This window comes from Episyrphus balteatus, chromosome 4 (assembly GCF_945859705.1).
Source record: "Episyrphus balteatus chromosome 4, idEpiBalt1.1, whole genome shotgun sequence".
NCBI lineage: Eukaryota > Metazoa > Arthropoda > Insecta > Diptera > Syrphidae > Episyrphus > Episyrphus balteatus.
This window is the reverse complement of record NC_079137.1, coordinates 35,792,219-35,804,226: the sequence shown is the minus strand read 5'-3', so window position 1 is coordinate 35,804,226 and position 12,008 is coordinate 35,792,219. Positions and strand designations below refer to the sequence as shown.

The 12,008-nt window shown below is 31.5% G+C and overlaps 2 protein-coding genes across 2 annotated transcripts; both read right to left on the bottom strand.

Annotated features, from left to right (window-relative positions):
- Positions 1 to 2,914: 2,914 nt before the first annotated feature.
- Positions 2,915 to 4,936, bottom strand: LOC129918680 (tubulin glycylase 3B). The gene is made up of 2 exons (XM_055999361.1): positions 3,728 to 4,936; positions 2,915 to 3,678 (listed from the first exon to the last, which is right to left on the bottom strand). Exons 1-2 carry the CDS (start codon positions 4,836 to 4,838, stop codon positions 2,939 to 2,941), a joined length of 1,851 nt encoding a protein of 616 aa, XP_055855336.1. The 5' UTR covers positions 4,839 to 4,936; the 3' UTR covers positions 2,915 to 2,938.
- Positions 4,937 to 6,155: 1,219 nt separating this feature from the next.
- On the bottom strand, positions 6,156 to 8,639 carry LOC129919475 (uncharacterized). Its single transcript, XM_056000360.1, has 2 exons — positions 8,271 to 8,639; positions 6,156 to 8,196 (listed from the first exon to the last, which is right to left on the bottom strand). The coding sequence occupies exons 1-2, from the start codon at positions 8,418 to 8,420 to the stop codon at positions 6,325 to 6,327; spliced, it is 2,022 nt and encodes a 673-aa protein (XP_055856335.1). The 5' UTR covers positions 8,421 to 8,639; the 3' UTR covers positions 6,156 to 6,324.
- Positions 8,640 to 12,008: the final 3,369 nt, after the last annotated feature.

Genomic DNA, 12,008 nt, shown 5'->3' with positions numbered 1-12,008 from the left:
AAGAAAATAAAAGAAAACACTATTTTAAAACATTTCTCTTTTAAAAAGAAACCTTGTAATACAGTTATTTCAAACTGTAGGAATTATGTAAATAAATATATAAAAACTGCATAGATAAAAAGTGTACCTATTTAAAAAAAAACTGAAAACCCATGGATTTTTCGGATTCGCAATATTGTCTTCAAAGTTGGTATAATATCTCTTTAAATGTATGATTAAAATCTTTTATTTTTTACTCAACTTAAAATGGTGTCATATTGAATAAATAAAAATTAAATTAAATTAAAAAACAAAATATAAAATAAAGTAAAGTATATACATAATAACACATTTAACGTTGTATTTTCAAATACCTGAGCTGTTTTAATGAAACTTTTAACAAATGTATGCAAACTTAAAAGAAAAACAAAACCAAAAAAAAAATAGTTCTAAGATAAGTTTATGAATTAAAAAACAAAAATTATTGAAAACAAAAAAATATTACTTAAAACTCAATTAAATTGAAAAATAAAATGTGTTAATATCGACTACCTACAAACCTAAAATTGATTTCTGATCTTCATTTAAACAAAAAAAAAAATATAGTTGAAAAAAATTAACAAAAAAATGCAAAAAAAAAAATAAATGAGGTTTTATAGAAGTTGTTGAATTTTGTTGATATGACTTGACTTTTCATCCTGATTTGTTTTTGAAAAAGTTATGTATGTATGCGGTATTTGAAGGTAAGTAAGTAATAGCTGAAAATGTGTTTTGCCGATTGAAAGAAAATGTAATCGCAAGTATACAATTGCATGCACTACAGGAAGAATTAAGCTTTTCATATATATTTGTTAGGACCTTCCGCATTTATCCTTCATTGAAAATTTGCTTTTTGAGTCAGTTGGAAATTGGAATTAAATGAATTTGCAGAATAAATTAAATCTGAAAAATTGGCAACCGTGTATTGCGATATTTTCCTCAAACTTTTACCATCACCAGTAAGTATTATTTTTTATTTTTCCTGAATTTTTGCAGAGCCTGTTCACTGTGATTTCATATCTGTAAACCAAAACATGTTTCGAGACTTTGATCCGAAAATATCTGATTCCGACTTAAAAAAAAAACAAATATTTCGATTCCAAATAATTCAGCAACCCGACCTCCTACAAAATTTTAAGTTTTTAGTTATGAATAGAGTCTAAATAGCACAGTACACATAATAAGGTAATATATTCCGAACGTTGTCAAAATTTGTTTGTCAAAAATGGGCACCAATCTGTCAGGTCGGCCTTTAATTTTTATATTTCAATCGCAGTAAACAGGAAATTTGTTTTTGTTTTAATTTATAAAATGTCATTTAATAATATTATAAATTAAAAAATAACAAATTTTCTTCGTGTTTCATCGCGGAAAATGGTAAATAATTGTTTAAAAATTAGTGGTGTGCGTGGTTTATCGGTTTTTGTGCATTTTTCGTCGGTATTTTAAACAATTAAGAATTCGGTAGCTGACATTGGTCGCCAAAGTGTCATGTTTTGACAATCTGGCGACCAATGTCAGTTCGGAATATATTACCTTTTTATATGTACTGTGTCCTTTTGATGTTTCATTCGATGGATTTTGAGAAAATTTTTGAAAATTCCGAATTTTTAGACAAGGGATAATTTTTGAAAATCTGAAAAAAATAGCTGAATGCATAGGCCTGTTCACTGTGATCTCATATCTGTAAATCAAAACTTGTTTCGAGACTTTGATCCGCAAATATCTGATTCCGAATGAAAAAAAAAAAAAACAAATATTTCGATTCCAAATAATTCAGCAACCCGAACTCCTACAAACTTTTGGTTTTCAGTTATGAATAGAGTCTAAATAGCACTTTTTTTTGATTTTTCATTCGATGGATTTTGAGAAAAGTTGGATAATTTTCGAAAATCTTAAAAAAATAATTTTTTAATTTTTTTAGCTGAGTGCATAGGCCTTTTCACTGTGATGTCATATCTGTGAACCAAAACTTGTTTCGAGACTTTGATCCGAAAATATCTGATTCCGAATGAAAAAAAAAAAAAAAACAAATATTTCGATTGCAAATAATTCAGCAACTCGAATTCCTACAAACTTTTGGTTTTCAGTTATGAATAAAGTCTAAATAGTCCTTTCTTTTGATTTTTCATTCGATGGATTTTGAGAAATTTTTTGAAAATTCCGAGTTTTTAGACCAAAACATGTTTCGAGACTTTGATCCGAAAATATCTGATTCCGAATGAAAAAAAAAAAACAAATATTTCGATTGCAAATAATTCAGCAACTTGAATTCCTACAAACTTTTGGTTTTCAGTTATGAATAGTGTCTGAAGAGTCCTTTCTTTTGATGTCTCATTCGATAAATTTGGAGAAAGATTTTGAAAATTCCCTTGGATAATTTTCGAAAATCTTAAAAAAATTAATTTGAAATTTTTTTAGCGAATGCATAGGCCTGTTCACTCTGATCTCATATCTGTAAACCAAAACTTGTTTCGAGACTTTGATCCGAAAATATCTGATTCCGAATGAAAAAAAAAATAACAACAGATATTTCGATTGCAAATAATTCAGCAACCCGAACTCCTCTAAACTTTTGGTTTTCAGTTATGAATAGAGTCTAAATAGTTCTTTCTTTTGATGTTTCATTCGATGGATTTTGAGAAAATTTTTTAAAATTCCTAATTTTTAGACAATTTTCACTGTGATCTCATATCTGTAAACTTGTTTCGAATGAAAAAAAAAGCTTTTGGTTTTTAGTTATGAATAGAATTTTTAACAATTCCGAATTTTAAGACAAGGGGTACCTACCCCGTCGATCCAGGATTGTTTTGTTCTACATCAAAGAATCTGAAGTGAAAATACGCCTTTGGAACTTTTTCGAGAAAAAGGCATTTAACAAAAAAAAGAAGTAAAATAAGGTCAAAAAGTTCACTGCACTTTATTTAGCTTTCATATTCTGGCTTCGTTTCCTGAGTACCTTTCTTTTTAGAAATTTCTTTATTTTCGACTTTTTGCTTTGAATCACCGGGGGAATATGCAATATCTTTGTTTGACCAACAACTACCATATCCGTTGGGTTTTGATGTTTCCTTGGACAATCAATTTGATAAACCAATTCAAAATTCCCAGTCGATGTTTTTGGATTTTTTGGATGATCAACAACTACTTTCATAAGATCCTCCAAAGTAGCTGGACATATTTTTGCTGTTACAGTTGTAGAAGGAGACAAATCAGGTGTAGAATTAATTTCTATCAAAAATGGATCAAGTTTCTCGTCCAACATAAAATCACATCCATATAATTCGAAAGAATTCTTTGTAAATTCTGTTTCTTCTAAACTTGCCAACACAATCGCTATAAGGGTTTTCTTAAATCCAGGATAGATTTTGTCATCCCAAGCTTCACTTTGATGTTGTTCGGAAAGATATGACTTGAATTCAGATAAATGCCACATGTTATGCAATGGGAGTCTCGAATCTCGTTCTCCGTTTTTGTACTTTTTCTGAATGCTGTTATTGGTTATATGAATGGCTTCCCTTAAATCGCCTAAGCTGAATTCACGGGAACTAAAACGCAAATAACAGTCTTTGTACATCCAAATTGAGATTCGGTCAAAAATGGCCACAACCATATATTGGCGTATATCGAATTTAGTTTTATAAATAAGCAAAGGTTTTTCTAGGAATGCAAAAAGTTAGACAAATAAGGAATGGTTTAAGAGCCTTACCGATATATTTCTGAACGATATAATTTGACTTGGGTCTTGAAGCAGCATAGTTGACTATATTGTAGAAATTACACATAATGACAATTCCCTGACCGCGGCATTGGAAACCAGGTTTAAGGATCCATAGATTCTTAGACCCATATGAATGCAGAAACGGCTTATATTTTTTAACTTTTTTAACAGTTTCTTCAATTTTGTTCAGTATTTTCGAACATTCCTCTTCAGAGCAATTAATTTTCTGATCCTTTTGCATAAAAAGCTGTGCGTTTGCAGTAAAGACTTCCCATTTGGAAAAGTCATCTATCTGTTCAGGAGTTTCCAAAAAGTCAGCCTCCTGTGACTTACAGAAATCTTTAACTACATTTGTTGGAAACTCAAGAACACTCAATGGAAGTTCTCCATTCTTTTCGAATAAATTCTTTGGCTTAATGGATTCAATTAGAAACACCAAAACACTGATACACTGAGTTAGTCGAAAGTCTTGAAGAAAACACAATTCATCCTCTTTAGTACTAAGCTTATAAGAAGGCAAACAAGTTGTTTCAGCAACATTCTCAATTGTATTCCAGTGAGAATTCTCAAAACATCCAATGAGTCCAACCTTTGTTGAAAAATCCAAACACCTTGCCCGACGAACTCTATTTCTCAAGGGATTCACTGCTGAATATTGATCTTTAAAATATTTTGGTTGCCAAATGAAATTAGCTTGAAAGGGCTGTACAATTTTCGAAAGCATTGCAACTTCAAAATCATTGCCTTTTCGTGCACCCTTAACAAGTCTCATAAATGATAGATTTTCGAGCTTTTGTAATCTTCCTGGGGATAGTTTTTCAACCCATCCACGACGAATTAGGGCTTTGCGAACAGATGTATAGTTGCCATGAACTGTGAAGATTTTATTCTGCTTGTGAGCTTTGATTGCACGTTGTCTGTAAGCATTGCTAAGTTCGATATCTTTTGCATTAGGTTCACTGGATTTAGTGCTGTTAATGCTAGAATTTTTGCTAACTTTGTTTTGTTTTTCAGGAATTTTCTTAACGTTGGACAATTCAGTTTCAATTTGGTTCATTATGAGGCGAATTCTTTCTTGATGATCAAAAGCCAGTTTCATTTTTTTTTATTTTAATTTTTTGTTTTGCGTGGAATTTAGAAAATATGAATTTTGAATAAGAAATGAGAATTTCGAAAACTTTTTAAGTAACGACTTGTTTTTTTTTTTTTTTGTAAAAGATAAAACTTGTTTTGTTCAAAGTGATATATATAAAAATGGTTACTAAAATACCATTTTTGGTCAATTGTGAGGTTTCCTTTATTATTTAAGTGCTGGCACATTTGCATTCTTAATAATTTTAGCAATTTTTAAATTTGAATGCAAGTTTCTTTTGCCCTTGTGGAACCAATTGAAAAATAAACTTTTCTAATTTATTGCCCAAAAATAATTCAAAATACCTTCAAAATATTTCAATAGCTGTGCTGGCATATATTCAAAGATACCGTAACATGGGGTTACTTTGCTCCGTTTTTGGCACTATTTTTAGAAAACCTCTTAAAAATGGTAGAGACATTTTTTTATCTATTTGTTTTTTTTTTTTTATTCATTGATAACACATGAAATAATGCATACATTCTAAAAAAAACCATTCAAATAACAGTAAAAATATTTTGTTTTTTAAGTTGAAAAGTGGGGCAAAGTAGTCCAAGGGACGGATTTACTTTGCTCCACCTGAAATTTTTAACTATACTGCCTGTGTTTTCCAGTTTCACATGGCAAGTTTATAGAGGTCCCCTTGCAGACCCTACATTCCTCTTCTCCGCCACCGTCTGCAGTATAGAATGTTTACTAAACTAAGTACTGAGCTACCAATAAAACACAGCTATTTAAACATTTTAAAGGTACAAAATAGGTACTAATTTTGGCCAGTAAATAAAAATTTTCTCTTATTTTGCGAAGTTACGGTCAAATCTTCCGATGGAATGTAGGTCACACTAATCATCCCTATGCAACATATATAATACTTTCCCATATCATGAATTTCATTCCTATAATTAACTCCTATTACGAATGTCGTTTGTTCTAAAACGACTTGCTCTTGCCCTAGGAGTAAAAATTTGTAAACAGGTAGAAATTTCTCTTCACAATTCTCTCCGTTATTCGCCCTTCTTCCCTATGAAACAATATTTGCTTTACTTAATACCTTAATTTTGGCTTCCGAGCGAAGTTTTGTTTTATTTTAGTAAAAACGACTTACGTAATAGATGTGATTATATTTGTTACAAATCATGACAAAAAAACAATCGTAGACCAATTGAAATTTGTATAAACTTTTCCTTTACAATGGATTTCGTGATAGCTTTTTTATCGAGATTCGTAGAATTAATGGTGGCGTTTTAGTACAAACGACTTCGGAAATGAATATTAACACAATGATTTGTATATTTATAACTTTTTAAAATAATATTTATTGCTTTATAGTATTAGTAAGTATAATTACTAAAAAGCATTTTATTTTTTTATATAATTTTATATTACTACGAGTATACATCTACAATACATACACACATAATTTATGTATAATATTTATAATTTCGTTTTAATTTTAAAAATGATTCTTGCTGCTACCGCCACTTATTCCCACATCAACATCATCCTCATCATCATCGTTATCATCTTCAAACAATGAAATAATTTTCTTATGTTCATCATAAACCTTGGCTGTTTGATTATTATGAAAATTGGCATTGTGCTCTTCTAATGAAGCTACCGATTCAAATACTGTATTACAAGTGTTGCATCTTGCACTAAATTTCATTGTCATTAATGGAAATATATCGTTAGTTTGCTGTTGCAAAGGTTTCTTTTTAGGAGGTGTTTGTTGTTGCTGTTGTTGAAATTGGAGTAACGATGCATTTTTAAGCTTTTCAAAAAAATCTGATTTTTCATCTCGTACAATACTGTGGTCGTCTCCTAAACCCCCCACCTGCGAATCATCTAGTTGATCTTTTTCTATATTATGCAAAAGATAACTGAAATTTGAATTTGAATTACCAATCGAAGGGCCATCAATTAGATTGAGTATATTTTCAAATTGGGAAATTTTACGAACTGATTTATTCAGACTATCACTCTCATCGGTTGTCGTCGTGGTTGTTGCAACTCCTATATTTTGCCCAAGAGGACCCGGTTTCTCATTCGTTGTACTCCTTTTCTCCGGAGTACTCTTACTAAATGCACTATTCTTAAAAAACTGCAAATAAGCATCAGTTGCTTTAGTATCATCTCCTGGAACTATAAGAGATTCTGCATCCTGTTTAAGAATATCAGTTAGAGATTTTTTCCTTTCGATTACCGTTTTATTGCCCTCTTGGGCAAATTTCTCTGTAGTCTCATCAGAATTACCTCCCGATGATATCTCAGCGGTGGAATTCTTCCCATCACTATCTAGACGCTTTTTAGCTTCCCCATTTACTAATAAATCAGGAAGAAGTATCTCCCCACACGACGACTTCAACCATTGACATGTCTTACGAAGACAAAATATCATCCTCCGAATGAATTCATGAGGAGACACTGCTTTACTTCTACGAATATCTAACAAACGATTGATTTCTTCGATAAAGAGCAAAAACTTGTACTCAATGCACATGTCCATGTGCTCTTTGTACGACTCTTCAAACATAAACCGTCGAAAGCATGCTCTACACTTTCGCTCTTTGCATGTTTCTGGAATATTTATTGTTATATTGGCTTCTTTGAGTTCATCCAAATCCATTACATCGTCTTCTTCGAAATTCTTCTCTTTGTAAGAAAAGAAATTCTTTTTTTGTTCGAATGCTTCATTCTCATCGCTCGAGGCGGTTTGGAATTCTTCCCCCAATGGATCGCTAGTATTGTTCAATTCGTCAAAGATTGCGGCTAGATTATTCTCACCGACTGGTCGTCGGTGGAGGGGTTTCTGATGATGAGCTAAACGCTTCATCTTTCGTGCCGAAGAGTTAGTATCTTTTTCAAAGAGAAGATTCAAATAAGTCATGGCTATAACGTCGTCGTCATTATCATCCCCACCAGGGACTAAGTCATCCGAATGATTACCCCGATTATTAGTTCTTTTAGTTCCCAGTTTATTGTCGTTAATTTGTAAAAGTTTCTTCATGCAATCGTCGTTTTTAGTTAATTTGGAACTTTGGTTGTTTAATATGTTCACGAGAGTGTTCGTGTCAGTCTTTCGTTCTTCGCTATAAATAAGGTCATTGGCAGTGATTAAAACACTTGCTTTATCATCGTAAGAATCTATGTGGGCCATATTTGCTGCCCGTTTGCGAATGGAATTCTTGCAACGTCCGTTTATTGTTGCAACAGCTTTCAAGCTGATGGCATTGTTAATGGCTTGATGACGAAATGTTGCAGCATGTTTGAGATATGATATGCATAGAGCACACATCTTTTGGGGTAAGCCATCATCTTCGTTGACCTAGATTACAAATTTAGTTGATGTAGATACAGAATTGTCTTAATCAATAATTAAATAAAAAATTAACAAATTACCGATAAACCAGTAGTCTCTTCGAGAAGTTTATTTATTGGTTGTTGCCAGAGAAGGAACTCATTTGGACTAGCATGCAGATATGAAGGAATAATTGTGAAGATGTCGTAGTCTCCACGACTTGAGCATAAACGACAGATGTTATCCCACATAATTGAAGAATTATATTTTCTTTCTTGTGGTAATTTGTTATTAACTTTACAAGTTAGATAGTCATTGTACAAAAAATAATACAATTTAAAAATATATATATAAAAACTATAATAAAACAAATAAATTTAAATACAAAGACGACTTGAAGACGGATAAAATACGGAGAGAAATTTTTTTTGCAGCCAGTCAGCTGTGCTGTGGCTTTGTCGCTGTAGTACGTAGGGGTGGAAAAAAAGAACATGACAGATGGTTTAGTATTAGAAAGAATGAGTGTATTAGGAGGTTTGTATAGTTGTTTCAGTATCAGTATTTGCGGTGAGTAAAAGAGAAAATTAGTTGAAGTGAAAAAGTATTGCTATTTCACCAAAAATGAACGAATTCAGTTGGTAAAAAAAATTCATGAAAAAATATTTAGCATAATTCAGCATGATTGTATGGGAGCCATATGAAATACCCAAAAATAAAAATATTCATTTGACAAAATCACCAATTAGTCGAGTCAAGTTAGACTTTCGCTGAGATATAGGTTAACGGTTGATTTCCGTTCGAATTCTATTTTCTCCCGTTTTAAAATTTTAGCTGATCGGAATTCCGTATTCGAACACATTTTGCAAATTCATTGGTGTTTCGAAAAAGGAACGGACCTACAATCCGGGTAGCAATTTGCTACCGGAAAACAATATTTTACATCAACAAAGTCGAATGGAAATCAGAACAACCGTTTTCAATGCCTGCGGATTTAATTTTCGTTCTCAAATTCGAACGAATATAAGAACAGCCGTGATAATTCGCAACTGCTATTCGGATTCAAAATAAAAGAGCATTAGTACAGAAACGAAACCCCTACTTTCCACAAAAATAACGGTACAACTTTGGCCTCCATTTAGTTTTAAACCGGTTTTACAACTTTTGCTTGTAGTTTAGCTTGATTTGGTGTTAAGCCTGGTACTGGTACGCTGCTCGCGCTAAATTTTAGCTCCCATACAAATTTATTGAAAAATTTTAGCTGAGCTAAAATGATTGCCATACAAATTATCTATAACTTGTATGGGAATTTTATCTTGGCTAAAATTTAGCGCGAGCAGCGTACCAGGCTTTAGAGTAAAATTTGAAGAGGTTTTTGTATGGCTTTTCATACTTCAAAACCTTCAATGTTAGAGAAAAATATTATGTTCCCCCGTTTATTTAAAATCAACGGTTATACCAAAGGGTCCCATCGGTCCTGTATTTTACAGGATACTCCTTTTTTAAAGAATAATCGTGTATCCTGTAATTTAGTTTTAAAACGTGTATTATCCTGTAATTTTGGGCAGCCAAAGTTTATGGAAAGTAAACTCCAATTCATTGTAATTTTTCGAAAAATAAAATGCACGACTGGAGTCGCACGTACTTGCTCTTGCAGTTCAAAGCAATGTTATTTTAGTTTACTTGTAGATTTTAAGAGCCGGCTCTATCTTAATTTAAAAAAAATTGATATTGGGGAAGAGCCGACATTTAGGGCAAAATTTTATTAATGAAAAACAAATTTTTTCTTATTTGACTTTCTTGGAAAGAATAAAAATGCAGTTTTATTGCAATTGCTTTAAATATTACGTCTGCAAAGTTTAACCAATTCGGTAGAGCCGTTTTCGAGATATTTGGTTTAAATTGAAAAATTTGTATGGGAGGTACACTTTTTAAGCGAGATTCCATAAAAATCAGCTGTACCAAATTTGAAGAAAATCCGTCCACGCGTTTAGGCTGTGGAAATGTGTACAGATGCACACAACCGCACAGACGCACGAACGGAATTGCGAGACCCACTTTTTCGGACTCCTCCATCATCGTAATGTTTGTTTTGATTAAAACCTCAATTTTTTTTTGACACGAAACCAATACTTGCCCTATAGAGCAAGTAAAAATATGTTTTAGTGAAGTATATCAAAATATATGTTTCTAACTTCACTGTCTAATATGCAAATCATGATAGATTTAGCTCCCATACAAAATTACCAGCTATCAAAAATCTTAGTTCAAGCTCGATGTTGAAAATTTGCAGTTTTCGTAAGTGTTAATATCCAAATAACCTTCACCTCCTGAAAGTCAAATCTCCACAAACTGCACCACTAGTGTTAAAAACAATTTTCAATTTCGAAAAAATTGACTGTTCGAAAAGCAATGTCTGGGAAACTATTTTTTTAAAAGAGATAGTTTTTCGCTCCTATTATTATAAATTTTATAAGCTTTATTTCGCACGTTCTGGGATATAAAAAGATTTTTTTTTAAATTAAAAAGGTAGAAATATAGAACCCTGGGGTGACATTCTGTATCGCATAAGCGAACAAACGTTTTCGCATGTGCGAAAAGATTTGCTTCATGGCATGAAGCAAATCTTTCGCACACGCGAAAACGTTTGTTCATTGTTGTCATCCCTAAAAACAATTTCACTTGATTTTTAATTTCGGGTTGATTTCAAGAATCTTGTTGTAATGAGAATATAAAAAACATTAGAAAATTCTTTTTCAGTTTTTAAAAACAATTTAAAAAAAATAAAATCAAAAATAAGGTTTTTTCCATGTTATTGGTAAAAGCGAAAAATCCTGGGATGACATTCTGTATGGCATAAGCGAACAAACGTTTTAGCGTGTGCGAAAAGATTTACTTCATGGCCTGAGGCAAATCTTTGGCATACGCGAAAACGTTTGTTCGCTTATGCGAAACAGAATGTCACCCCTTTAAAAATACTGTTTTAAGAAAAAATGTATCCTGCAAATTGTAATGGTAAATTTTTGTTCATTTTTTCCTGTATTTTTAACAAAATAAGATGGGATGGGATGTTATAGCTTTTTGACTGTCTCTGTTTAATCAGTAGAAAAAGAAAGTGACATAATTGCCACGCTCCTGAACGTATGCCGTAATTCGACTCCTGCTTATGTAAGTAAGTACTAATTAAGTTTTAAAATTTCAATGCTCTTATTTGTTATTAAACAAAAAATAGAAAACCGGTGCGAAAATGTCTTGTCGTTTTGGAGAAATTAAAAAAAAATTCAAAACTACTTTTGTTTTTACTATGTCTGGGGTACCCGCCGAGCCGATGGAGTCTAGCTGTAAGGGCCTTAAGGTAATAAAATAGTGTTTTATAAATTAATTTTCCAACAAGCCCAGTGACATAAAAGCAAAAATTAATAATGAGTATATTTCTACATAGAAATTCCAAATCTTAAGAATACTAAACATTTTTTCCGACTCTTTTCTCACCTCTCATCCATGAAAACACTTGTAAGGTATAAAATTACTTACCTTTGAGTTCTCCAATTTAGTTTAAAAATTAACTGTCTAAAAAAAGAAAAAAGCATCCACCTACGCACGCCTGTAATTCCAAAATTCAAATAAATAAAAAAAAAAATGTTTTTTGTTTTACAGTTTTTGAATTATTTTGTTTTTAATTCATATGTATCATTTTTTTATAATATTTTATTTCTAACCACTATAATAATAATAATAATTTTTAATAGGCTTCCTTAAATGATCGGCAACTTAAATTTGGATAGACCGATTTGAAAAGGGATTTAATATTTAATTTTGTATTTAATTTTATTATATTAAAT